At 46.8% G+C, this 27759-nt stretch overlaps 4 protein-coding genes across 5 annotated transcripts; 2 read left to right on the top strand and 2 right to left on the bottom strand.

The window, feature by feature from the left end:
- Positions 1-315: 315 nt before the first annotated feature.
- Positions 316-19678, top strand: LOC100122635 (mucin-5AC). 2 transcript variants are annotated; one of them, XM_016989253.3, is made up of 9 exons: positions 316-695; positions 4475-4700; positions 11768-11973; positions 12110-12304; positions 12920-13248; positions 13313-14114; positions 14333-14855; positions 14950-15253; positions 15315-19678. In XM_016989253.3, exons 2-9 carry the CDS (start codon positions 4600-4602, stop codon positions 15816-15818), a joined length of 2964 nt encoding a protein of 987 aa, XP_016844742.2. In that variant the 5' UTR covers positions 316-695; positions 4475-4599; the 3' UTR covers positions 15819-19678. The 2 variants fall into 2 exon arrangements, with proteins under 2 accessions (XP_016844742.2, XP_016844741.2); XM_016989252.3 differs by having other exon boundaries at positions 15312-19678.
- A 174-nt stretch (positions 19679-19852) lies between these two features.
- LOC100122648 (trans-Golgi network integral membrane protein TGN38) lies at positions 19853-22719 on the top strand. Its single transcript, XM_001606208.6, has 5 exons — positions 19853-21095; positions 21167-21414; positions 21504-21533; positions 21618-21766; positions 21830-22719. Exons 1-5 carry the CDS (start codon positions 20203-20205, stop codon positions 21980-21982), a joined length of 1473 nt encoding a protein of 490 aa, XP_001606258.1. The 5' UTR covers positions 19853-20202; the 3' UTR covers positions 21983-22719.
- Positions 22720-22965: 246 nt separating this feature from the next.
- On the bottom strand, positions 22966-25319 carry LOC100122658 (transmembrane protease serine 9). Its single transcript, XM_032600206.1, has 10 exons — positions 25051-25319; positions 24819-25015; positions 24703-24760; positions 24518-24631; positions 24217-24290; positions 24078-24120; positions 23826-23994; positions 23538-23746; positions 23269-23462; positions 22966-23203 (listed from the first exon to the last, which is right to left on the bottom strand). The coding sequence occupies exons 1-10, from the start codon at positions 25262-25264 to the stop codon at positions 23021-23023; spliced, it is 1455 nt and encodes a 484-aa protein (XP_032456097.1). The 5' UTR covers positions 25265-25319; the 3' UTR covers positions 22966-23020.
- Positions 25320-25777: 458 nt separating this feature from the next.
- Positions 25778-27757, bottom strand: LOC100122670 (trypsin-1-like). The gene is made up of 6 exons (XM_001606231.3): positions 27249-27757; positions 27111-27183; positions 26870-27035; positions 26574-26779; positions 26276-26496; positions 25778-26205 (listed from the first exon to the last, which is right to left on the bottom strand). Exons 1-6 carry the CDS (start codon positions 27423-27425, stop codon positions 25984-25986), a joined length of 1065 nt encoding a protein of 354 aa, XP_001606281.2. The 5' UTR covers positions 27426-27757; the 3' UTR covers positions 25778-25983.
- Positions 27758-27759: the final 2 nt, after the last annotated feature.

The following is a 27759-nucleotide window of genomic DNA, read 5'->3' as shown; positions in this document are numbered from 1 at the left end:
GGCCGGTCGTCTGCGCGCTTAAAATAACGCACGAGAGAGACGGAGACTCGGGCGATATTTTAAACAATAACCATACGTATATTAGACGCGTTAGGCGCACGTGTCGATACGCACACGCATACACACGCGCATTCGTAGAGAGAGAGAGAGAGAGAGAGAAAGCTCGCGCGCAGGTGGCAGGAGCTGCGCCAGAGGGTGGGGGAGGAGTAAAAAGTAGTCCGTCGCGGGCTCTCGGGAGCTTGCGCTCTCGGGGGGAGGGGGCCGAGCTTGCGGAGAGAGCCGTGGGGGGCTGCGCGCGTTCACTTGGCTTCGCGGAGTCTCGGGGAAAGGATCGCACAGCTCGTCGTCGGCTCGTGCGCGAGATGTCGAGATCGCGGAATCGGCCGCGATTTCGCGCCGACGAGCCTATCGACTGCTGATTGCCGCGCCGATAATGGCGGCCCGATCGCCCGACTGCACTAGCGCATCAGCCGGTCCAGTTCGATCGTCCTGTCGACGCCGCCCGATACTCCTGATCCTCGTGTGCGCGCGCGAGTCGGAGGACGCCGCCGAGAGAGCCTCTTGCTGATGCCAACGGCCGAACTTCGCCACCAAGACTCATAGTATATACACATAGTGCTAACTCGGCCTACACTATACCGCACGAGTATATCGATACATGTGTGCCGCTTCTTCTTCCTCCTCATCATCAGCAGGTGAGTGTACGCGCGTGTGTGTGTGTGTATGTGTGTATTGTATTGGAATCCGATATGCCGATCTTTTTCTCTTCTTCTCGCCGCGCTTAATAGGCCGGAAAATCGCGAGGCCGAAAACGAAATCTCTGCGGGAAAAATCGGTTGCGCTGCATTATACAGAAACGAACTTAGCACACACGGAGCGGGAAGCTTCGCTGCGATGCGGCGTCGGTTCGCTCGAGCGGGCAGTAGCCGTCTCGTGTGTGTGTGTGTATCGGCAAAGGGATCATCCCCCCGCGAGAGCGTAGCACTTAACGCTCGACTAGCTGTAACGCCTGCGGCGGCAACTTATGGAGAGAGAGAGAGAGAGAGCGACGAGCGATTCGATCAGTACACGCTGGCGCTCGCGCGTGTTGTGTTTAGTTGCGCGGCTAGTGCGGGAAAAATCGATCGCCGCTGAAAAATGAACAACCTGCCAGGGCATAGTCCTGTCCCGTCGGCTTTGCGATGTAATGTAAGCGCGGACACGGAACCGATGGACCCCTTGTTTGATCGTACGAGGGAAGATGAAGAACGATGAGGGATCGGTACACAGAGACGAGAGATTCATCAATCTATTGTCGCGTGTATGTTTAGTAGCGAGAGCCTATACATACACACACGCGAGATGTGACGTTTAGAGGACGGCTACTTGCGGAGCGATCGCGAAAAGGGGCTGTCCATCAGCGAGGTTCATATCGCAAGCTCCTTCGCGCTTTTAGCCGCACGATCGTGGGCGCGTATAATGTACGAGAGCTTATCTCTCGAAGAAGAAGGGACAAAGTATATCCGACGGGCCGATTAGCCGAATCTCTTCGCGTCGTTAGGCTCTGCATATCGGTGAATTGATTTCTCGCCTTATATGCACGAGAGCTTCTCTTATCTCGAAACTATACACTACGAAACCGTGCGCACAAAAGAGAGCCATTATAGCCGCGGAATAATCCCGGTCCATCTGTCGATATACTCCCTCTGCTCTGTACTAGATGGTGAATTACCCCGTAATCGTTATCCGATCGATTTTATATAATTTTCACTTATATACACCTCTCTTCACTTTCCAATGCGCCGATTGATTCGATTCGAGCTTTTTCTCGCGGCGCACGTGCTGCTCTGTCCGCACCTGGCGTATAGATATGACCAATGGGATGTACAATTGACGCGCGTTTTATACAAAACGATCGAGCATTCAATTATCGTACTGGGCTGGACCGATGAAATTGATCGCGGCGGGGGCGGGAAATAAAAGGCTCGGTTTTCGATAAAAGCCGAGCAAATATTGCAAACACGACTATCCTGTAACGGCCGATGCATGTTGTATTCGGAGGATATAATCGATCATTCGACGGCGTTTGCACGCTGCATGACATCCGATACATACACACATAGACGTCGCAACTATAATCGTCAGCCTCGTTCGAAGACGTTCTTCTGCAGCAGTGTGCGTTTGACTCGTACACATTGTGTGCGGCGTCTGATAAATCATTCGCTGTTGGCGTATAACGTCGAATATTTGCTTTTACATTAGTATAGACGCTGCGGAAGTACGTATACATCCCAAAGTCAACTTCGTTACGTGCCCCAGTCGTCTCTCTCTCTCTCTCTCTCTCTCTCTCTAGTAGTGCATTTTTATTCCCCGAGATTAGGTTATATAGCCTCTTTGCTGCTACTGCAGCATCGAGAGCTATATATATATTGATTCGAGTTTCGAGACGTATACCGGCGCTCGTATAAGCCAACGCGAAACGCCTTTCTTTTACGATCGCGCTATATGCCAACTCGGCTGTTCGTCAATCGGTATTACGCGCTTTTGTTTCCGCGCAGAGGAACTTGTTGCCGCTATACCCTCGACGCTTTCAACGGAGAGCAAAAATTCGGCCGTGTACAGATACGGTGTATAGAAGTCGTCTTATCCGAGCTTTTTCCGCGCTGGCAGCCGGTTCACTAGACAGGAATGAAAGCTCGAAAGAGGAGAGCTTCTTCCTCGTGCGCGATATGCGCTTGGTCAAGTTTTTCAAATTTCGAGCCATTCAGAGCCAGCCGCACATATATGGATACACAATAATGCTCCCTGGTGGGCTAAAGCTCCGCAGCAACTGTGTGCTCACCGAGCGGGAGATAGAGGAATTTCCATCGCGATAAAGTCAAAGATATGGAGGTTAAGTGGAAGGGAGCTCTGAGCGTTTGTGTTTCCTCTGCTGGCTCGCTCTTCGACTATCTACGTGTGTCTATGTATGCGTATTATTCGAAAGGGAGCTACAGCAGCGGAGGAGGAGGAAAAAGCTCCTTGTTTGCTCCCGTCGAGTTTATACGTGTCTATGTGCACCGGAATGTCGGTCTATATGAAAAGCCGGCCGTTTATGTACGCAGCTAGGCGATCAAAGAGAACGAGCTTTTTAGGCCCGCAAAAAGCTTTCTTCGCCGATCGATACCGCCTTAATTGGATCATTGCAAGAATAATCTGCGTTTACGCACACGTTCGAAATACTCGTAACCGCATCAGCGAAATTCTTCGAATCGACGTAAGCTCGGAAAGCTTGGAGCGCGCGGGAGAAAAGGACGACGAGAGGAAGGGCAGAAGGAGAGAGGAAAGAGAAAAAAAGAAAATAATCACGAGTCGGCAAATGAGGCTGGCCGTAATAAGGAAATGTTTTTGCCGCGCGCTTCCCGCGCTGCCCCCCGCAAGCTCGCGTATTTAAATTGCGCCAATTTCGCCGGCATCAGCCGATTTCCCGCGAAAATTCGATTAATGAGCCGGCAACTCTCTCTCTCTCTCACTCCTTCTGGCTCTCGCCGCAGCCGAGAGATAAAGAAAGTACACGCGAATTATTTCCGATATTTCGTTCGGAGCGCGCTGCAAATTAAAAAAGTCGATCTTGCCCCGCGCGGCTAATTATTCGAGAGTTTCGAAGGAAGAAGAAGAAGAAGAAGACACGAGTCCGCGCGAATTGAAAATTATATCTCGCGATCGGAATTTCAAATCTCCGCGCGTTAAGATAAACAAAAAAAAAAAAACGACAGGGCCGACTGCATAAGCGAAAAGAGGTCTATGAGATGAAAGGGTATAAAACAAAAGCGAACAAAAGCCGAAAGGATGCTGCAAATGAACATTAAAATCAGGACAGAGAGAGATTGGTCCAACATCGGGAAAGCTCATCGGGACAGTCGGCGCTACGGGCGCGAGAGGGGAACACACGTTTGACAGTCGACTGACGCGCGCGCGCGTGTGTGTATTTGTGTAGTACACTCGCTTGTTACACCTGTGCAGCAGAGAGGAGTCGACGCGACGGCGAGAAGTATAGACGGAAAATTACCGCGTCGGCGTAAATTTGTCCACGGCACAGCTACTACTGCGATGCAGCTGATTGTCGTACGTGTGCGAGCGCAGTGCAGTGCAGTGTGGTAGTGCAGGCTGACCTGAATTAGAAATAAATTAGACGAAAGAGAGATTTCAACGCGCGGCTCTCTCGAATCCCGGCACGCACGTATAGCTACAGAAGCCACTCGTTGTGTGTGGATCTCGCGCGTTTTCAAAAATTCCCGCGCGCCGAGCTTGCACGGATGTGTAATATAAGGAAACGATCCTGTATTATAACAAAGCCGCCGTCTACTTTTTTTATACTCGGCCCATTTTCGGCAACATGCGCCGCGCACACAATGCTCTGTCTTTTCGCTTCGCCGCAGCTGTAACGAGCTTTTGTGTTTAATACTCGCATATGTGCGCATAGCAGTACAAGCATTGTTTTGTTTTTCTGTCGCAGCGGTATGCAGCACGCCGACTGGACGACGGAGCGAGGAGCAGCCTCGCGCTGCTAGGGACTGCTAGTGGAGCTTGCAAGCTCACCGGCTGGCTTGGCGCGCTCTGATCGCGGCGCCTACCGGGGCTATGGAGCTTGAGAACGCGACAGACGCTGGCCTCAACGGCACGGATGCCAACCGCACTTCCACGCCGGTCTTCACCATCGGCACTAAGTTCATAGAGACATGGTGAGTGTGCTGTGCTACTCTACGCGCGTCTAATTAGAAGCCGAGGGAAGGCGGCTATAATTGGCTGAATTTCGGAAGGAGCTTTCTCGGCAAACAAACAGCTTGATTAAGACGCTGATCTCACTCCCGACGTTTACTTGCGCACACTTGGCTCGACGCGCGCGAGAGTCGCTCCTCGAGTTTACTAATCGTTAGCCCTCGATCTGCCTACTCAGCTCGTATAATATACACACTCGAGCGAGCTTTCATTGTCCGTATCAATTCGTTTTTTTCGCTGTACACTGCAAGCACGCGGGGAATATATAGAGTCACATCGGCGCTTATCGCTTTGTCAATACCACACGCGGGCCACAAGCTCGTTCGTGGTTTTAATTTAAAGAGAGTAGGGGAAAAAAAGTTGCGGTTATTATCGTCTATATATACAGTCGTCATCCGCCGCGCTGACTCGGAGTCGTCGGAGGGATCGAAGGGATATTCGAGAGAAAAGAAATAATAAGGGGGAGGAGGAGTGTCTGCTCGATATTCGAGACTTTAAACGTCTAGCTCTGTCTCTCTGCCGAGGAGAAATCGTCCGCATAAATTACGGTGTAGCGGAATGCCCCTCGTGGAAAAATCCTCAGCTCCCATCGCGATTTTCAGCCGTGCTAGTAGTGGTATTATACAGTCGAGTAGAAAGAGAGAAAGCTGGCTGGCGCATATATAAACCGATCCGGGGCCAAATTGCATCCTTGACCTCTCTCTCTCTCTCTTTTATTCTCTCTCTCTTTGCGCGAAGTATAGTAGCATACCTGATGGTGAAAGCCAAGTGGCTGAGTCGTGTTTATAAGCTTTAGCGCGTATATTGCTCTGGCGTGTTCTGCCCTCCCTCGCTCCTCTATATATATATATATATATACACGTACACGAGCTTTTTTTTCAGCTGCATGATAAGTCGAAAGGAAAAAGCTCGCGGCCAATGTCGTCGCGATCACGCGAGGAATGCTTACGTACGTAGCGTCGTCGTGTGTATATAGTTTCATTGACCAAGCCCGAGAGAGCTAGAAAGAGAGAGAGAGAGAGAGAGAGAGAGAGAGAGAGAGAGAGAGAAGTGTATTATTACTCTTTCTCTGCTGTGCTGCGGCCTTTTTCATGGCAACAATCTATATTATCGATCAGCTTTTTTAGGCGCCCTCGAGGACGTACGTAAGCTGTCGTGAAATGTTTCCTTACGTCAGGCCGCTTCCTCATCGCGATGTACAAGCCTCTAATTTCGAGTACACGTTATACACATCGGCCGAGCGACCATTGACGTCACGTTCCGCCCTCCTGTGTCCGTGTGTGTCTGTGTATTATATTGTATAACTTTTTTTCCAGCTCGTCCCTCGATCGTTTCGACGATCGCATTCAATTATCCCGCGAAGCGGTTCCTAATTATAACCCCTGTAATTACCTACGTCTATAGAATATGTGTTATGGAAAAAGAGGGAAAAAGCTCCAACGACACGCGAATCGACGGTCAAGCACAAACATATATTACATGTGTATATGGCAACACGAAGTTAACGAAGTTAACGAATTGAATTTCGCGCTCTATACACTTTTGCATTAATCCCGGCTCTCCTCCGCAAGCTCCCCCCCCCCCCACACACACACGCACGTCGAGTAGCAAGCTCGTGCTTGCATCCGCAAAGTTGCGCTCGGATTCACAGCGGGAGAGATCCCTCTCTCTCTCTCTCTCTCTCTCTCTCTCTCTCTCGAGTCTTTCCAAGTCCTAAATTGTACGGAAAGTTCGCGTCCTGATTTCAGCGCAACGTGCTGCGCAACATAATGTCTCCGAGCGTTACGCTCGTACAGCCTCCCCCCGCGGGAGAGAGAGAGAGAGAACTTGACGCAACAATCGGCGCGAAATAAACAGATCGATCAATCCGCCGAATGAAAGCTTCCTCCTCTTCTCTCGTTTCTATACTTCCAGGCAGAACTTCTTGATCCGCGCCAATCAAGCTCGTCCGCGCGTGACGGATGCGTGCAAGCTCTCTTGAATCTCATAAATGTATACGACGAGCCGTGTGTATACGAACTATGTGCAGGGAGAAGACAAATATTCGGGAGAGAGGAAAGTACTCGCAGCTCCGCCCGCGCACAAACAGCTGCAAGCTCTGATTAAAGATCAAAGCTCCCGCGGATGTACCTGCGGCGCGCGTACTTTCCAGCCGCGCGAGCTGTGCAGCGCAAATACAGAAGCAGCGCACGGCTCCTTTTTAACTTTCCCGCGCGCATTAACGTAGCGCGAGTAGATGTATAGTCGAAAGCTCTACTCTCTCTCTCTCTCCCTCCGGTGCGAGAAGAGTTAATTCGGAAGGCTTTCGAGCGGATGTGCGGTTTTCGCGAAAATCCTGACGCTTCTTTTCAGTATACACACTCGCCTCGTCTCGTATAGTATATAGTCGAGTTTTCGAGTATCACCTATAGTGTCATGAAGCTCGGGACAGGTTAACGGGCTGATTGGCGCAAATTGTCGCGCGGCGGTGTCTTCGCTCGTCAAACCAACCGCGATGTCGTATGCATGTATGCGCATATGTATCGATCACTCGGGCCTTTCGGAAACTCTCCCGAGTAACTCGGCTCGTCCTACACGCGTCAGTCTCTTCAACTCTAACTATATAACATACGCACATCGCGACGACGACTCAAACAGGCCTAATTCTTCTTTCCTTGCAGCATCAGCATATCGCGACACAGTATTAGACTCGGCCTGGATTCCCTTGAATTATTCCGGCCATACAGCTATCTGTGTAAGAGCGAAGGATTAAACTTTCTCGGTGAAAAGCTGCCTGAAAGCTCGTCGGCTCCGCGTAGCTATATGATCCCGCGCTAATCGCTTACGTAATAAGCAGTAGACGCGAAACTCGTTATACATATATATATATACACGACGAAAATCGACGGAGAGCCCGATTACATCGCCGCGTCGCGTGAAATCACCTCAAGGAGGAGCGATGTGTTTGTATGGGCAAAGGCCTCGTCGCGCGGGTAAATAATAAAGCCCTACAGCGCCAGAGCGATAAGATAGCTTTATCGCGAGGCCTCGACTCTCTCTCTCTCTCTCTCTCTCTTACTCGTAAATTACAACGAATGCCGACGAGTGTACGACGTACCTATACCTTGAACTTGAGGCGAAAGCTCTCTGCGCGACGAAAACTCTGCATCGATTTTGTCCCAGCGCCCTTTTCGTGCGTAATCGTGAACGGATAACATTGATCGCAGCCGTTTCCTCTCTCTCCCTCTCTCTCTCTCGGATTATTAGCCGTCCGCAGAAAGTACGTGTATTGGGGAGTATAAGGGAACAAACACACAACACACGCGAGTAGGAACCGCGACAAACGCAAAAACGAGCTCTGCAAGCTCACCCCTGGTACAATACGACACACTTGCTGTGGGGAGTGGAAAATATTAAATTTTCAGCGCGTGTGCGATCGCATCTAAATGCCCTGTATTACGTCTCTTATCTGGACCCTCCTGTTCCATCCACTGCCGCGCATTACAGTCCCTTATGGTTTTCGGCCGCGATATCAAGCTCGAGGCGCACGTTGTCGAGAAGAAAAGCTTGCATTGTCCGCTTGAGTTTTTAATCGCGTGCACACGACTATGATCCTCGAGGCGTTGCGGAGTTATTGAACGCGTTGGATTTCCCCGAGGGAGCGTCGTGTCATCGCGGAGATTCTTCCGCGTACGCGATCGTTTTTAACGGTAATAGTAATAATCCGGCGCGATAACTCTGCGCTTTGAATTAGCCGAGGTTATAACGCAGAGAGTAGAGAGAAAGGAAAAGGATCTCGCGATTGAGTCGTCCTGGGGCTCCTTTTTGCCGAGCGACCGCAGAGTCGCAAGCCTCAATCCGCAAAGCTCGCAGCAGCGTCGGCAAGCATAGTCCCCGCGGATTTCGAGTCGTTCTCTCGTCGGTATAATGTATGTCGATGCGGCCGCTGCTTATTATGGTTAAAGGCGCAGGAGGGACAAGAGAAAAAGAGAGTCGCGCGCGCGCCTCGACCTACATTTCTCTCTCTCTCTCTCATTGAGAATAGCCAGAGCCGCTGGTTTTTCATTCGAAATTTGTCCCGCCTTATTTATCTTCGCTCTTTATATAGACGCTATTCCGGTAGTGTTTAGGCAAACTATACTGTTTTTTGCTTACTATACACACACGGTAACTATTGGCTCGCGTCTTCGGGGGCGTTAATAAAGTTTATGCCTCGGCAAACCGAGCGCGAGCTTTTCTATTATGCCTGAAAGCGATTCTGTGTATCGTGGCTCGCTGGAGGGTGTACACACGCACACACACACACACACACATAGAGGGAGTGTGTATCAGGGCGAGGATTTTTAATCCCGCTCTGAATTCGCGCTCGCTGTATTAAAGCTCTTTATATTCTTCCGCTTCAATAACCTACTTCGTCTTCTTTCGGGAAATTTTTTTTTTCCCGCGCTCGCAAGCTCTCTCGAGATCTTTCTCTTTCAATGATTCAAACGCCCGCGCTTTTTTCACCCTCCGAAGCCACTGTATATATAACAGTGGCCTATAGTCGGGGCACATTATTATACACGGCGACAAGATGGAAAATCGTCGAATCGAATGAAACAAAACTCCGACGTCGGCGGGCTGCGCACCGGGAAAATCTCTTCCTCATTTCCAGTCGCGGAAAAACGCTGCGAGCTTGCAACAGTCCGCCCCGTCTAAACCCGATTTGCGAAATAGATCGAGCCCCGCGCTGAGAGAAGCTTCAAGTACATTTTCACCAGGCGAATCCAATATTCGCGTTCGAGGCCTATAGACGCAGCTGTGGTAGACACTTTTATATATATATACACACTCGGATTCCGCGGCTTTATGATATTCACGTTCTAAATACGAAAATCCAACGGCGCTCCTCTCGGTGAGAAAAAGCGTCTGGGGGGAAAAGCTGGCGATGTGCACATAGAAGAATCGCCCAAAGCACGAGGGCAGGTATCGAACGCGGATAATCTGGTATCGCTTAATGCACAGCCAGGAGGAGATCCATATACGACGTCGTGTACAAAGAAGCGACGAAATATATCGAAGCGAGTAGCGCTGTCTTTCTCTCTCTCTCTCTCTCTCTCTCTCGCAAGCTCTCGTGTTCCCATTATGCTCGCTCCGGCATTTATGTGGGTCGTCGCGGGCGCAGGCAAGCTGAAGCAAAGGTAAAATAGGTTACATCGTATAAAGCCCGGAGATTCGCGCGCATAATGCAGCAGCCGCGGGACAAACAACGCCGCACGCGTTGCCCATTCATCAGAGACGACGCGAATAGCTCTCTCTCTCTCTCTCTCTCTCTCTCTCTCTCTCTCTCTCTCTCTCTCTCTCACTCTCCCTCTCGTCTGCAGTATGTGTGCTACTTGCTGCGCCCATCATCGTCCGTTCGACTCTGAGACGTGCTGAGCGCTTCTCTCCCTCCTGTGTATAATACCATATGCATGTTTCCGAGCTTTTTCCATATCGGCCGATTATAATGCTCCCGAGACACACGCGCTGATACCGATCGCGTCGCTGAATTAAAAGTCGCGTCGGATGCGGAACACACTGCCTAAATCTCGCGCGTGCAACAGTGCTGGTGGCCGCTGTTGCGCTTTGGGTACTTGTTGCAGCCGCGCCAACGACGACAGCTTTCAGCCGTCGTCGGCAGGTGGCCCTTTTTTTTTGTTGCTGCAAGCTCGCGCTTTTTCTCTCGCCTATAGCGTATATATGTGTCGCACAGAGACAGACGCAGTGGACGGCCCATTTGCGCCGCACATCTGTGTCTCTCTCTCTCGGTTCTGATTGCTCTTATAGCATTGCGCAGCGCTTTGTGTTCCGATCTGCCTGTCTGGCTCCGATTCGCGAGAGATTGTTTTGCGGGATATTATATCGAACGAGCGCGCCGCCCAGTGTCCTACCGTTCGTAATTATACGGCTGTGTAATTGAACGGTGAATTAATTATAAGGAAGTTTCGGACTGTATATAGGCTCTTCCGGTTAACGTCGCGTATATAGTAGACGATAGAGGGGAATTATTTATAGAAGTATGGAATTTTCAGACGAATCATCAAAAAATAAAACCGAACAATCAATCGAGTCAGCGAATAAACCTTTCGATCGGTCAGCCCCCCTCCTCCGCATGAAAATCCCGAGCTCGAGCTTTTCCCGCACGCGAAAGCAAAAAAGCTCGCGGCCGGCTTGATCTAGTTCTGCTCTTTCTCTCTCCCTCCCCCGCAAAACCGCGAGATGAGATCCGCCCCGGCGAAGTACAAGTATTTACCCCTCGTTTCTTGCCGCGAAACAATAGCTCCCATCTAGCGACTATGCAGCGCTGCAGCAACGAATACACAGAGAGAGGGAGAGAGAGAGAGAGCTTGCGACTGCTCTCTTTATATTCGCGCATCGACAAAAAGAGATCTCCATCAGGAAAAGTGCAAGCTCCGCGCGCTGCTGTGGGAGAGTGTATGTGTAGCTTAGAATTTTTGCGCAAAACGTCCCTCGCCCGCAAGAGAGAGAGAGAGAGAGAGAGAGAGAGAGAGAGAGAGAGAGTAGAGACTGGCTCTATACTGGAGCTAGAGATGATACCTTATGAGAGCTACGCCGCGAGCGAGCTGAGATTATTCAGCTCGAGAGGGTGCAAGCCTGATCGACGGGCTAAATTATTTAAAGAGGCAGCTTTTCCCTCTTTAAAGCGCCGGCAGCAGCCGGCGGCCGTCTCTCTCTCTCTCTCTCTCTCTCTCTCTCTCTCTCTCTCTCTCTCTCAGTAGCGGCTACAGTGTCGCTCTCTCCCTCGCGCGATGCGGTTCCATTCATGCTTATTTCAAGCTCATTGTGAGAGCGCCGCATTCAGCCTTTGACTCGTCGTCGTCGTCGTCGTCGTCGTCGTCGCGTCGGCCCTCCCTCCCTCGTTGAGGACGTCACCTAATGCGCTATGCGCTCTCACATATGTATGTATATATGTGTATAAAGAAGTACCGTAAGCGCGACGATGAATCCTTTCTGCTATCCGGCACAATGTGACCTACATATAAGATTTGGGTCTATACCTGGTCCGCAGGAAACTGAAGAAGCACAAGGAGCGCATCTGCCGCTACGTCTACAATAAGATCCTCACCGCGGAGTGCACTCAGCTGAACGGCAGCTGGCCCGACCAGGACGACCCGAGATGGGCCAGTGGCGAGTACGCCGAGCTAATGCCCGACTGGTTCGCCGTCAACGCGACGAACTTCTCGGGCCCGGGTAACGTCACCTCGTTCAGCCAGGGTATGAGCTTTCTTTTTTTTTTCTTTTTTTTTTTTTTTTTTGTATTTTATACGTCGATCGTCGGCTCGGCAGAATGCGGGTATATCGGAAAAATCTGCTGTATTATCCGTGAATGTGTGTGCTTGCGTGTGGACAGAGGATTTGCCGACGCCAGTGCTGCCGCCGTTCGAGCTTTGGCAGACCGTCCTGATCGCCCTGGCTCTGGGGATTTGCATAGTGCTCACCGTGGGCGGCAACATACTCGTGCTCCTGGCGTTCATCGTCGACAGGACCATCCGACAGCCGAGCAATTACTTCATCGCTTCCCTCGCTGCCACCGATATGCTCATCGGTCAGTATACACATACACGTCGGAAATCCCCGATAAGCTCTCGTGCTTTTTTTTTCTTTTCTTTCCGCTGCTGCTAGCCGATCCTTCTCCGGGCCAATTAATCCAGTCGAAAAGTTCGCGTTGTGCACAATAAAAAGTGTGCGAAAGAAATATCACAAGACAGCAGCGGCGTTATGATAGGCGCGAGCTTGAAAGCTCGATCCCGGCAGAATCTATTAATAATTCAATTAATTCCAGCCTCGCGCTCGCCTGTCCGTGTGCGCACAAAGCTTTTCATGCTTTTGACACAGCATTCAGCTGAACTCTTGCATATGAAAAGCTCGTCGCCCGTCAGAATACTATTATGTAAACGCAAGGAATTTCGATGCGCGAGCTTGCAGCATGCCGGGACTTGTTATGGTCGAACGAAAATTCAAAATGAATTCTTTGATGGCCCGCGCGCGCGCTCGTGCGCTCGGGGGTAATAGAAATAAACGGGAGAGACCGTCGTCGTCGGGTGTAAAATCGCTTATATAGGGGGAGAGGCAATTAAGCCGCAGCAGCTAGAGACTAGAGTGAAAGACACATTGTCGCGCGATTAAGCGCAGCTGCGAGTCTATCTCTGAATGTACGTAGGAACGGTCTCGATGCCCTTCTACACGGTCTACGTGCTGATGGGCTACTGGGATCTCGGGCCGCTGCTGTGCGACCTCTGGCTCTCGGTCGACTACACGGTCTGCCTGGTCTCCCAGTACACGGTCCTGCTCATCACCATCGACCGCTTCTGCTCGGTCAAGATCGCCGCCAAGTACCGGAGCTGGCGCACCAAGAACCGCGTCATCTGGATGGTCACCATCACCTGGATCATACCGGCCCTGCTCTTCTTCATCAGCATCTTCGGATGGGAGCACTTTGTCGGCTATCGGGACCTCGCGCCCGGCCAGTGCGCCGTCCAGTTTCTCAAGGTGGGTTGACCCTGTGACGGACTCTACCATCTCTACTCTTCTATTTCGTATAAATTGCCGACAGGACCCGGTCTTCAACACCGCCCTCATAATCGGCTACTACTGGACGACCCTGATCGTCCTGTTCATCCTCTACGGCGGCATCTACAAGACCGCCTACGACATGCAGAAGAAGAGCGAGGCGAAGCAGCGGAAGATGCAGTCGATGGTGGCCCTGAGCGCGGGCGCGATGTCCGGCATGGCCGGTCGGGCGGCCGGGATCGGCATCTCCAAGACCCAGAGCACGCTGCTCAGCCAGGACAAGCCCAAGGCCCAGGCGACGATCGCCGGCACGACGACCAACACGACGACCAACACGGCGACCACCACGACGACCGAGAGCGAGAACCAGCCGGCTGCCAGCGAGCCCCGTCAGCACCAGGCCGCCTCGGCGACCAAGTCGCCCGGGAAGAGCCTCGGCAGGCAGCTGGAGCCGCTGCTGCCTTCGGCGGCCCAGGACCAGGAGAAGTCCGAGCGCTCGAGCAGCCCGGCCTTCGACTCGGACGAGGAGAGCACGACGGGCCCGGCGGCCGCGACGGCCAGCCAGCAGCTGAGCCAGCTGCGCAAGCGCTCCTCCCTCGCCGGCCTCGTCGCCCAGTCGGGCGCGCTCCAGGTCTTCGCGCCGAACGCCCGCATCAACGGCATCCTGCCGGTCAAGGTCGAGATGAACCTGCCCATGGCCGCGGCGGCTCTCGCCACGGGCAAGAGGCTCTCGCCGACGAGCCCCGTGCGCGAGCCGCCCAGACTCCAAGCACTGCCCAAGATCCAGGAGGCGAGCCTCCTGGACGCCGAGAACCCCTCCGAGCCAGCCGAGAGATCCAGTCCCGGTGAGTGTTCTTATTGTTGCCGTGGTCGCTCTCGGCTATTTTCAAGGGTTCAGGGTGTTCAAGGTTGGCGTGAGTAGAGAGCGCGCTCATAGAAACGTTGCGCTATTCAGGGCCGATTAAAAGCTGGGAAAGCTAGTAGAAAATCAGTTGAAAATTTCCTAGTCCTCCGTTCATCGCCGCATTCTCGCCTACATTGTCTTCGCTCTGAATTGCCACAGTGACAGTGAGCAGCATGACGCTGACCCCGGAGCTGTCGCTGGCGGAGAGAGCCGGAGAGGAAGCCCCGACGACGGACCATCGTAGATCGGCAGCCGCGGCGCAGCCGGAGTCCTGTCCCAAGGACTCGACGAGCTCGAGCTCGCACATAATCCCGCCGCCGTCGGAGTTTCGCGGCAGCCCAGCCAACCTCACGGACAACACGACCTCGTCGACGAGCTCCTCGCTGAGCGTCGACAGCCGTCAGCAGTGCAGCGTCTTCGTCACCGCTGACGGCCTCCAGGGCGCCGTCACCTACGACATCATGACCGGCCTCGACGGCGCCGACCTGCGCTACATGGACGAGAGCTCGGTCATCGTGCCCAGTCCCTCCTACGAGAGCCCGCCCTCATCCTTCTCCTGCAGCCTGGCCAATCCTCTCTCCACGGCGCCGTCCTCGCCGATACTCGGACCGGCGCCGCCGCTCGGCAACCCCAGCCTTCTTCAGGCTGCGCTCATACGGGCTACCGTTCAGCAAGTCCCTAGGTATGAGACTATTGGACACTTCTCTCCTATGCCACTCTTCGATGCCAGTCCTCTCATAATCGATAATCCCACGCGATCGATTCGCTGCCCACAGCCGCACCGTCGCCCAGACGAGCAACGCCTCGAGCCAGACGCACCCACCGCGAGTCTTCATCACCCACCAGAGCAACGCGGCCTCGCAGACCTCGCCCGTGGTCATGAACAAGCTCAACACCGAGGTCAGCGTTCGGCACGAAGACGCGCCGAAGAAGCAGCCGGTCACGAGCATCATCGCGTCCACCGCCACGACGCCCACGCCTCCGACCCTCGACTCGTCCTCCTGCGGAGGCTGCCAGCCCAGCCCCTTGCCCAGCACCTCGGCCACGACGGTCGTCAACCAGCCGGTGACACCTGTCCAGGTGAGCTGTTCCCTTCTTTTCCCACATCGAGAGGATATACATAACGCGTACGTTTCAGCAGGAGAAGCAGCCGGAGAAGACCCACCAGGAGCTGAAGAAGCTGTCCAGCAAACGCGACACCGAGTCCTGCGCGACGGTCACCTGCTCCGACACCGGCGGCGGCGGCGGCGGCGGCGGCGGTGGTGGTGGTAACGGTACTGGAGGCGGTGGGTCCAGGCGCGACCTCGTCAAGGCCATCGGCAAGCGGCTCAAGGCCAAGACTCAGAAGAAGGATCCGACTCTCGGAAGGCAGAAATCCCGGACGGAGAACCGGGCGCGCAAAGCCTTCCGCACGATCTCGTTCATCCTCGGCGCCTTCGTCGCCTGCTGGACACCCTACCACATACTCGCCCTCGTCGAGGGCTTCTGCCGGAATCCGCCCTGCACCAACGAGCATCTCTTCATGTTCTCCTACTTCCTCTGCTACGCCAACAGTCCCATGAATCCGTTTTGCTACGCCCTCGCCAATCAGCAGTTCAAGAAGACCTTCACCAGGATACTCAAGGGCGACCTCCACATGACGTAACTCGTCTACTATATATACATATAAACACGTATTATAAATATATCACTGTTCTATACTATGTTATACATATATTGCTGACGTAGCGGTATAGCCATGTGTGGCAGTGCTGATCCACTGCTATCCGCACGCGTCGGATTTCCTTGTCGCGCGTGCGCGGGGGAACATTTTGAAAACGATTCGACACGCGCATATCATAATGTGCACACACTCGAAAGATCGCAGTCAATTCATGGATCTCCTCGTCGAGCGCGCTTGCGAGAGTATTATTACCATTACGTAATGCGGCACAGCAAAACGTTAGATTTATTATAGGGCTGTGTTGCGCGTATTTTAGTCGATCCTATATACATTAACATAACATAATATCATAGTTATATAGAGTCTCTGTAAATAAACGATACTGATGCTACCTAAACGCGTACCTCTACACATATACATAAAAGAATATTTATGTATAAACTAACAGGCTATTTTTATGTACATAATGTATATGTGTGAATAATTGTTAACGTTCGCTAATTTTACCAGTATCGTAATGCGAGATGAGCAAGAAATACCGAGTTAAAGCTGAAACACTGAAACGCGTACATATAGGATATAAAAGCGCGCATATAAAAGACGTAATAATAAATAGTATTATATATTATACGAGGGGAAAAAAAGCCGTTGCAAAGTGTCACGAACAAATCAATAAATAGATATATCGAGCGCGAGTCGAGAGAAATATATAAACGACACACTGTCGATCGCCGCATTGTTTAAAAGAGAATAGTGCGCGCCGCCGCCGCTGCGCAAGCGAGGAGCTTTAAGGATTGTAGACTTTCTATAGTTTCTGCAAAAGTCGACTTGACAATGTGCGCGGTGCGAATTTACATATGAATATTATTATATTCATACGATTGTAATACGTGTGTAAGCCTATAATATTTACATTATACACATATACGTATACAAACCATAAAGGCTTACTCGAATAAATAAATACATAAATAAATAAATGAACGACGCAATTTTCGTCTACAAAGACATAAAGTGAATATATATTATTGAGCGAACAAATCTTCGTCTGCCTTTCGATATAATAGCTCATTTTTACTATTCATTTTGCGCAGACAAGACTATCGACCAAAATTTTACCGAACGCTTTGTTTCAAATGCCTATATATACTTTTTTCTATTCCTAGAGGATATTACAGGCAGAGTCAAAGATATATCGTAATAAGTACGTTAAATAACCGTGTGTGAGTGTGTGCGTGCTACAGTATATTAATAATATATATTAATGTACTGTAGCAAAGTGTACGTGTAAGCGTCTTCTTCCGGAAAATACGCGCAGTTGGTTTTACGCGGCACACGTTGTTGCCTCTTATCTAGTCATTACAGAAACACAATAAAAAAGGGGGGATGTGTAAAAATACATACGCGGTGTGAGTGTGTGGGAAGTAAAAGAGCGTCCGCGGTTGAGTGCCCAGCTACTCTTGAGCCCCAGGTCGGCTCGGCTCTCGGCTGATGCTCTTTTTTCGCGCCGCTCTTCTCCTCACTTCTTTTCATACAAATTTAATTATCAGTATATTACGGGGAAGCCAGTTTGCTGAATAGCTTTTTTACACAATTAAAATTCTTCATTATATAAGCTCTTCCTTTTTCCATGCAATTTTATAAAACGTCATAATCGATATCATAATACTCCATCTTTTACGATTAACGAACTGCACATACTTATTGTTATTATACGATATCGTACTTTTTTCTTTTTCGACCAATAAGAACGATGATCTATGCACGTTTTTTTTTTCTAATGAAAAACCGGGTAAAAGGGTTCTCAAAGAAATGATACATAACGTTACATTATAGTGTAAGATCGTTGCAATAGTTTTACATATTAATTGTTAATTCTCAGCCAATCAAGAATTAGATTTCGAGGCGTTCTTATGTTGCCTAATTTTACCTATCGTTTCGGCCTGTAAGTGGCTATCCTGTTACCATGTTAGACGTCTGTGTTACCTGAGAATTAGAAAAAAAAATACTGTAAGCGATAATTAAATGGTAAGAATCGATATTACCTATAATACATATAATAAATAACTGACGATAAAATGTAACTAATAAATGAATTAAGTTTTTTTTCGTTTTTTAAGATTTTAATATATACACGTTATAGAGATGTGCTATATGTATATTTACTGATGCTTACGGACGAAATATATAAACGAAACAATCTTGTCACTGTGGAAGGCAAAAAATCTAATGTTGGTTATATAGTAGTGAAACTCTCTAGAGTTAATAATTTTTAAGATTAAGGGAGTGTGCCATATGTAGCCGAACCAGTGCATAGCCTTAGCGAAATGTAAACGCATACAATATGTACGTACAATAACTCCAATTACAATTTTAGAGCTTTGACAATGAAGCCTCTGGCTTTGTAAGCTGGTTGATCAATTGTATTTGAATTTGCTATCGTATATTGCATTGTAATAAGGTGTCGATCAAAGTCCGAATTATAAACGTTGAAGATGAACTTGTAGAAATTTTGAGGCGAAATATGCAGAAAATATAGAAAAAGCTTTACATCGGTTATCGAATATGATTTTTATATCGATCAATAAATATTGAATATATATATATTGTGCGATGACAGTTGAGATATTTGATTTTAACGATTAAAATGATGCTAATTTCCTGTTTTTGTCTTACAATGTGATTTTCATAATCTATACGAGATATCATATCGCGATAAATTACAAGAGCACATAAAGAGTACCATATCATTTCGTCATATCTGTATTACCCGTCGAACTACGAGTATTATCGCAAAAGTGCATCAATTTATAAATAAATAACATTCGGAAAATATTCGCCTTGTATAAATACCGTTGCGATTTTTCCGTTGCAATAACGATGTGTTCCCCAGCCTATATATCATTGAAAAAAAAAATGAGTATATGAGTATTAATATTGTGTGGCCTAATCATTCAACTAGTTTGAGCAATGATGCAGTGTAAGTTTTCTTTATCTTTTCATACGTGCCCGGAATAAAGAACAATGATAATAAGACTTATCAAATTGTTGTTACACGCAGTTAAAATCACACAAGCGAATGACGTGAGAGATTTTGAGAGAAGAACTTAACAAGAATAGGATCGAGTAATAACGATAATAATAATATCAAATTGTTACGACACAGTTAAAATTACACAAAGGAATGATATGAAATTTTAAAGACTATATATGATAAAAAATGAACCTTTGTTTTTTCAATAGTTTAAAACACAATGACAATTAAAGTATTGTAAAAAAATAGCGATATATCAAATTTAGACCTATATATATATACGATATAATATTGTTATATAAATACGCGAATCGCCCGACAATCTCACAAAATATCTTAAGAACAAAGCATATATATATATATATATATATATATATATACACACCCACACACACATGAACTAATCAACGTCTATGAAAAAAATACAGGAATGCGAAGTATAAAATAATATATACATATACAATAATACAATATTGCGAAGAACACGACGACACACCTATAAAATGTATATGCGCGTATGTATACTTGAGCGCTTTGTGCTGCAAGAATGCGATGAAAATCAAATAAATTTAATATATTAAAATAGAAAAGTTATATGAGTGGAGAAAAAAAACTAAAAGGGATATTTAATGACCGAGTACACGAAGCATTGAAGTATTACTACTGTAGTAAACATTTTTATTATTTTTAAGCGCATCGCAAAACTGTATCGTAACTAGATCTTCGAATATGTATACGAAGCAGCAACAATAAATTAAAATAATAATAATATGACGATGACTTATGAATAAAAATTATAAACCTAAAATACCTTTGTAAATTTTATTTATCTTGGTTTGATTTTGTCGTAACAGTAAATATTTTCGAAAATTTCCATTTACTCGTTCGTATACATTTCTCATCAGTTTCACTTGCATCATCAGCTGTCGGCAAGGTAGATAATTGCGAAGTGCCGATGCCGTCTATCGCGAATATTCCAAGTGGCAGACTGCGGTAATATGGAATGGGGTGTATATATATAATGTATATAGGTATAGTTCGTCCATTGTATTATTGTACGCGAATGCGATACGAAATCGAAGGAACCAACCGGGAAAAACCCCAAGGGTTTTTACGTGAAATGTTTGCGGCGAAATCGTGCATTTTCAAGAATATTTTGGTTTCCAATGTCATATTTACTCGTTTGAACATGACCCTGGCATTGAAAAAGTGATTCAGTTTGTATTTGAAAGATATGGATCTGATATAACCTCATATAGAGTTTTGTTTTGGTTGCGTATAGACAAAATCTAGATATATATTTTAGAAACGTTGTTGATCAACGTGAGAACAATGGAAAAAAGAGTTAGTCGCCATTACCATCTAACAGTCGTCTTGTTAATATGTTTCGCAAGTATCTACAGAGTATCGAGCAACCCAGTGGAGACGAGCAAAACTGCTAGTCTGTTGCAGAAGATAGCTGTTTGCGATACTGTTAACTTTGTGAAAAACTCGTCTTACGTGAGCAAATGCGATAAATTTGACTACACAACTACCATAAATCCTAATGACAAAGATGCTGCTATGTGCATGGTGGTATATGATATAACGACTAAAATTTGTGCATATAACAGCCGGACTTCCATAGATAGTAAACTGAAGGTGCCAGATTCCTCTCAGCAATTTGATTCTGAGGTGAAAAAATTAGAACCAAAACCAGAAGAATCGCGCCTTTTCATAGCTAACCATTGCAAGAATATAACTACAATATTGAAAAAGTTAAACAATATAGGTATTGAAAGTAGTACTGACGTGGTTCCATTTATAAAGTATGTCAATAGCAACCTGTTAACAGAACCTGAATGTCCCTTTACGTGCCATGAAGTTCAAGGAGTCAATTCATTTTGTATGTTCTTTTTGTGGGCAAATGAATTATTTAGTAATGTAAAGCCTATTAAAACTCCAACTAAGGAAGAAGAAGCTTCACCAGTTAAGCAGGCTCCAGCTTCTGTGACTAATACACAAAAGCAAACTGTGCAGCAGAATACAAAAACTGTTGTTATTGATGCTAAGAAAAAAACAAACACTGTACCTAATAATGAAACTCCAGCAAATGTAGATAAGAAGCCTGCAATTGATCAAACTGAAAAAAGTTTGCCTGTTGTATCTGATACTAAGAAACAAGAAGAAGCAAAACAACAGCCAGTAGATGTTCAAAAGGATAACAAAGAAGTTGAACAAGCAAAGTAAGTTTCTCTTATCTTTTCTAGTACACCCATAATATTTTGTGATTAATTTCAAAATTGTGAATTTTCAGAGAACCAGATGTACAGAAACCAATTGATGAAGTAAAAGAGGATTCAATACAATTACCTGCTGCTAATGAAAAGACGAGTTCTGTTGCTTCTAAGGCTTTGGATAATAATGCCGAAAACCCTAATATTGCTCAACCAGAAAAGGCCAATCCTGAGGACTTTAATTCTGCGGAAGATACTCCAATGAAAAAGTCTGATGATGCTGACCTTGAAGATGCACGTGATGGTTTAGATGATAAAGATCCCATGGGTAAGAGGAAATTTGAGAAATATATATCTCTCTGTTACAGCAGTAATTTATATCATTACTTACGATGTAATAACTTGTTTTGATTTTAGACGATGGAAGCTTCGCAGCTAATAGTATGGGTAAGTTTTTCATCATTGATGTAATTCAGGATTTTTACTGAAACATGAAATTTCAATTAATTATTATTACAATTCAATTTGAAGGTAATCCACAAGAAATATTAGACAACAAAAAATACTATGCCCAATCATCGCTGGGAAAAGAGGAAGATGAATCACACTTTTTTGCATACTTCTCGTTATTAAGCTTACTTTGTGTTGGGTTGTACATAGGCTATCACAATAAGCAAAAGGTAAAAATATAAAATATAGCATTTATCGACTTTTACAAAATATTAATTCGTATCAATTTTTAGATTTTAGCAATGGTACTGGAAGGTAGAAGATCAAGGAGGGGACGTGGAAGTCGGAGAAGGCCAAGTACAGCGAGTTATCGTAAACTTGATTCCAATCTAGAAGAGGCAGTGACATCTCAATGTAACTCTAATGTTACTAATGTCATATATTAACTAATCGATATTGCATAATGCATCCTAAATATTGCATAATAGTTTTGAACGCAAGTTGACCTAAATAAGGGCTACTTCTGGTCGTGATATAATTATTTTCATTACTGAACTTAAAAAGGCTTTTTTGGAGTACGCGTGTTGGCTTACAAACACTAGTCCAAGTTTTGCCAACTAAAGTCGTTCTTCGTACTGTAAATAATACTGATAATCGAGAATTTTATTCAAAAAATATTGCGTTTGAAGAAAAAAAAGTGTTTTTCTAAAGTTAGTCACTTTGCAATTTTCAGTCGAATCATTTTCGCTGTCACTTAATAGTGCAATATATTTTCTAAATTGCACTTAAAAAAAAAACATAGTTTGCATAAAGTAAATTTGTCATTGTATTAATATACAGCACTTTTGTACTTGCATAATATAACTTTCAAACTATCCATATTTGACATTCAAAGTCTACTTGTATAGAAAACTACGACTACAAATATTTATAAATTATCCGAACTTAAGTTAATTTTATTTTATTTAGCAACCAATAGTTGCACACACACACACACACACGCAAATTTGCAATTTAGTTTCAAGTGGAGAGAAAAAGTTGAACACTCAAATTTAGAAAAAATACACAAATCGTAAATTGTACAACAAGCATATACGTTGTTATCTCAGCATAATACATGTAAATTATAACAAGTTTTTACATTGATAAGTATAATAAAACACTGTTTATTTTTTCTAACCAATCAAACGTGTGTCTATTGGAAATACTGGCCTAGTACATACATCATTTCGTCGTACGTTAGTTACGATACGCAAAGGCTGAAATAAAAACGCTAATCTTTACGAGTTCCACACATTCATCTTCGCGTTAGCGTTCATTGATTTAATTAAGATTTCACGCGATGCTCGTAAAGCATACGCGCGATAAAAGTCATGTCACCCACGAGGATATGAAAATAAGCACGAGAGCAATCGTTGATAAGAAAAAGTAAATTGAAAAAAAACGATACACTTTATTCCTTTCTCATTGAAATAATAGAAAAATTATTTGTCCATGCAGTAGATGGCGTCGGTGGTATGCGAGTATATCCAATCCAAGTAGTCTGTATTTTTAACGTAAACTCCAGGGTATCCTCTCTGCGCGCATCCCATTCCCCAAGACACGACGCCTATCGTTTCGTACTTTCCGCTGTCCCTTTCGAAAAGCAGTGGCCCGCCACTGTCACCCTGCACATTTTTCAATTATTTTTATGAGTAAATTCATAATAAACATGTTCATCGTTGTATAATACCTGACAGGCATCCGTGTCGTCGGCATAAGCGCAGATCATCGTCTTCTCCAGATGATTACCGATTTTCGTCTTCTTGCACGTATTGTAAGACATCATTTTGAGAGACGCCTGTCGAAGGTACCGCGAGGCGCCTCCGTTGTTCTTGACGCGACCCCATCCAGCGACTTTGACGTCGTGTCCCGTGTAGTCCGATCCTTGAGTGTAACACAGGAGGAGTGTTAAAACGATCTTAAATAAAGAAAAAATGAATAATCCATTAAGTCGATCACCTTTTTGTGGCAAGCAGACCGGCTTGATGTCTTGGGTGAACTCGATCGGCTCTTTCAGCTTGATCAGAGCGATGTCGTTGAAATCGTGCAGGTTGTCGCTGTCAAACTCCTCGTGGATTATCAGCTGACCGGCAGGAAGTATCAGACCCTCTTCGAGTTTCTGAACGTCGTGGATGCCCAGTCCCAGGCTCAGGTCCTTCTTCTTCATTCTAAAAAGGAACGTGATGTACCGGTACAAATTCGATTCGATTCATAAAAAGACTCGCCTCATAAAAAGACTGATCTCACTTGAAAATGCAGTGGCCAGCGGTCAGAACGTAGCGATCGTTTATGAGCGCGCCACCGCAGTGCAGGGCACCTTTGTGGAAGATCGCGACGATCCATGGGAAGACGTGAGGAGCCGCGAGTATACCGCCGACGATGCGCTCGGCGACGTCTTCGTTCGATCGGCCGCAGTCTTGGAAAGAGAAATAGCGCGATTATTCGAATTCTGACCTGCCTACAAATTACGTAAGCGTCGAGTGAACGACGATACATTACCGCAAGTCCGATCGACGTTCGGCAACTTCCGACTCTGGGCGACCTAAAATTTTCAAAATTATTTGTCAAATTAACCACTGGCTCGAGAGGCGACATTATATACGAGTGTGTAAGGAACTGTATATAGCCTGAAACGAACGTCTAGGATCAGGAGAGCACAGATCGCCACAGCTAAGGCCTGCCGTATCATCCTGCTCGTGGTCGGCTTGACGTCTGATGGTTATTCCTTTTTTCGGGGTGCCGAGTCGTATGTGTGCTCGATAGAAGCAATTTCAACTCGCTCGTAAATCTATTCCGCAGCTGGTCGTAAAACGAAAACTTATCGCCTACTATGAGTATACAGCGTTGATTTACATGGACAGAAGACGTTTGACTAATTGAAAACTTAGTACGGGGATTATTGAGTTTATTATTCGAAAATTCTATTCATCATCTCCAGCAGAACATGGAGTCCCGATAAGCTTCCTCGTAGATCCACGGCAGCGCGAAGAGCACGTCGCTGTAGAGACCGGGTGACTCTTCGTCCCCGCAAGCTATTCCAGACGACACGATTCCTAGAAGTGGACCATCTCGTAGTTCTTACATTTGTATATAAGTACGCGATGATTCTGATCGTTGTGCATACCAATCAGCTCGTATCTGCCTTGAGCGTTGATTACTTGAAAAGGTCCACCGCTGTCTCCCTTGAAAACAGAAGCAATTTTAGTAATAACTACTTGTAAAGTGGAAAAGTATCATTACCGAGCAAACATCGTGCTTTCCCTCTGGGTATCCCGCGCAAAAGACACGAAAAGCAGTGAAAGCACAGGTTCCAGGCTTGTAGACAACGAGACTGGTTTTTCGCAAGACGCAGGAGGTATTGTCGCTGTCTCCAACTCCCCAGCCGAGGACGTAGCCAGTTCTACCGGCGTATCGGGCCTCGGTGTTGACTCTCGCCACTGTAGGGGACAAAAGCTCGATTTTCATATAAGGTACATGATATTTCTTCTCTTACCTTCTTTAGGTAGACACACGGGTCGAATGTACTGGTTGAACGTGACTCTCATGTTGAGCTTGACGAGCATGATATCCGCGATTAGTCGTCTCGAAGCTTTGTAGCTCGGATGTTGAATGAACTTTTCGATGGAAAATTTAACGACGCGGACGTCGCTCTGGCAAATATCGTGTTCGCCGAGGACGACCTTCATCTGGCTTTGCGCGTATCTGCGAAAATTGATCGATTGTAACGTCGCAAACAGCGAGAGAAATATATGAATAGGTATAATACTTGACGCGCAGACAGTGGGCAGCCGAGAGAACGTATCTATCGTTGATAAGGGAACCGCCGCAAATTAATTGTGGAATCCTGCCCTCTATGACGATGACGGCCATCCACGGATACTCGTTACCGATCGTCTCATTGCCGCCGATGATGCGATCGTTTTCTGGCGTTCTTTCGTTTTTTACACCGCAGACTGCACATAGATTTTTTTTTGTGATTAATTTTCGTTTCAACTTACGTATAGTAGATGTCTGTTTAATTTGATCGGTACCGCAATATTTGTAAGCGGGACTGCCGTAGGATACATCAGATTGCCTTTTGTGCAGAACATGAAAATTAAGCAACGGTATGCACGATACTACGAGCAAGTAACTTTTGACGCTCATCCTTTTGAGAGAGAGAGAGAGAGAGAGAGAGAAAAAAGCAGGTCAAGAGTTTCTGAAGTCTCAAGCATTGTATTTATCATTTACAGCCGGACGTTCCAAAGAGGTAACTTTTTATCGTCAGAAGATTTATCGCACACGTCCCCGTTTTACAAAAGCTAGCTGAAAAATTCGCTATAATCTTTTTCCCATCAAGCGGACGTTTTTAATAAATTCGACTCTTTACAACAACAATAATAATAATTTTCTATATGCACATCATTCAGTAAGCAAACTGAAGCGACTTTATTTCCGGTACATCGAAGGGTTTCAAGCAGTAGCAGGCGTCCTTGGTATTCTGATATATCCAGTCGATATGAGGTCCAACCCTGGTATAGATAGCCGTGCCAGTGCTGTCGGTGCAGTTGTTGATGTCGGACAAAATGCCCACTAGGTCGTAGTTACCACTGTACGACCTGTGCAACACCGACGTCCCGACGTCGTTCTGCAAACGACGAGGTCAAATTATGCATCTACTATTAAGAATGATTAAAAAATAAAGTTTAATTCCTCACGTGGCAAACGATGGAGCTGGATCCGATAATCCCGACGCATCCGCTTTCCTCGTGATAATTCTCCGGCTTTATTCCGCTCTTGAGGCACTCGCGCCTGCCGAGGATGGGTAGTCCGAGCTTACGGGGCCGACAGGTTCTCGTGTCGGGATTTCCGTCGCTTAGGGAGCCGCTGCTCTCGGTCCATCCCATTAGGGTGCCCACTTGGCCCAGATACGTTGATCCTGTCGGGGTAGTGATTTTGGGAGGCGATGAATTTTAATGCACTTACGAAAGGATTTTTATAATCTGAATAACTTACCTGGATCCGGTAGACAGACCGGCAAGACCCTCCTCTCGAACTGCGTCGATCGGCTGAGCCGTATGAGCGAGAGATCGTGAGCTCGGGCCTCGTAGTTGAACTCCGGATGAGTGATTATAGCGTCGACGCTCGCGTTCACCGAGGAAATGTCCAGCTGGCACCTGTCGTACTCTCCCAGGGCTACCTTCACCTCCGGTGGAGTCGCTCTAGAATTTTTTTTTTCTATTATTCTTCGAATATAACAGCTGTGTACTTTGGTTTCTCTATTTATAAATTAATAGAAAAAATCGGCTCACCCGATCAACGGACTGGCCGCCGTGAGAACGTAACGGTCGTTGATCAGTATGCCGGTCACAAGCACGCTGTTCTTCACGTGTATGTTGGCCAGCCAGGGAAACTCGTGGGTATCCGTGTACTCGCCGCCTAGGAATCTGGCGCCTCCGCGATTCGATTTTCCACAGGCTGTATAACGCAGGATTAATTAATGCAAAATTATAACATTTTAATTATGCTTTGAGCAAGCAATGTTCAACTCACTGCAAGTGATGCACGGACGGAACCTCCCGAGGAATATGTCGAACAGCCGTCTCGACTGCCTGGATTCGTTGACCTGCGACAGAATGTTCCCGCTGTATTATTGACCCTATAATTCGTTATTATTACCAATGAACTCACCGAACCATCGCTAGCCACACTGCTCACGAGCAGCATCAGCAGCGAAGCCGCTAAGATCCCCATAAGGTACTTCACTATGTCCTGCAGAGCCATGTCTCGTCTTTTGGCCGACGCACGTCTAACGAAACACTGCGACTCACAAACTAAATTCGTAAGTGGATGGAACGGCGTTGACATGGCGGAACTATCTCGCCTCTCCTCTGTGCAAGCGCTGCCCGCATCTTCGCGCGGTTTCTCCTTTTTGCGCCTCTCCGGTATACACCTATGATTATTTTCCCTTCTCCCCCACACGCGACGACGATGACGCGGGAAAAGTCGAGGGTATATAGGTACTTGAGATCCGGTTCTTCGTCTCTTACGCTATACATATCGAATGTGCGAGACCGTTTCTTTTTTTTTATATGCGGGCCTTACGAAACTTACGACTGGCATATAGGTCGTTATACTTTTGAATCGGCGCATATTATGGTATTTTTCGGTGTGAGAATGAGTACTTATGCGCTTGATCGAA

Source organism: Nasonia vitripennis, chromosome 5 (genome assembly GCF_009193385.2).
Source record: "Nasonia vitripennis strain AsymCx chromosome 5, Nvit_psr_1.1, whole genome shotgun sequence".
In the NCBI taxonomy this organism is placed as follows: Eukaryota; Metazoa; Arthropoda; class Insecta; order Hymenoptera; family Pteromalidae; genus Nasonia; species Nasonia vitripennis.
The sequence above is the reverse complement of the archived record's forward strand: the minus strand, read 5'-3'. Positions and strand labels throughout refer to the sequence as shown.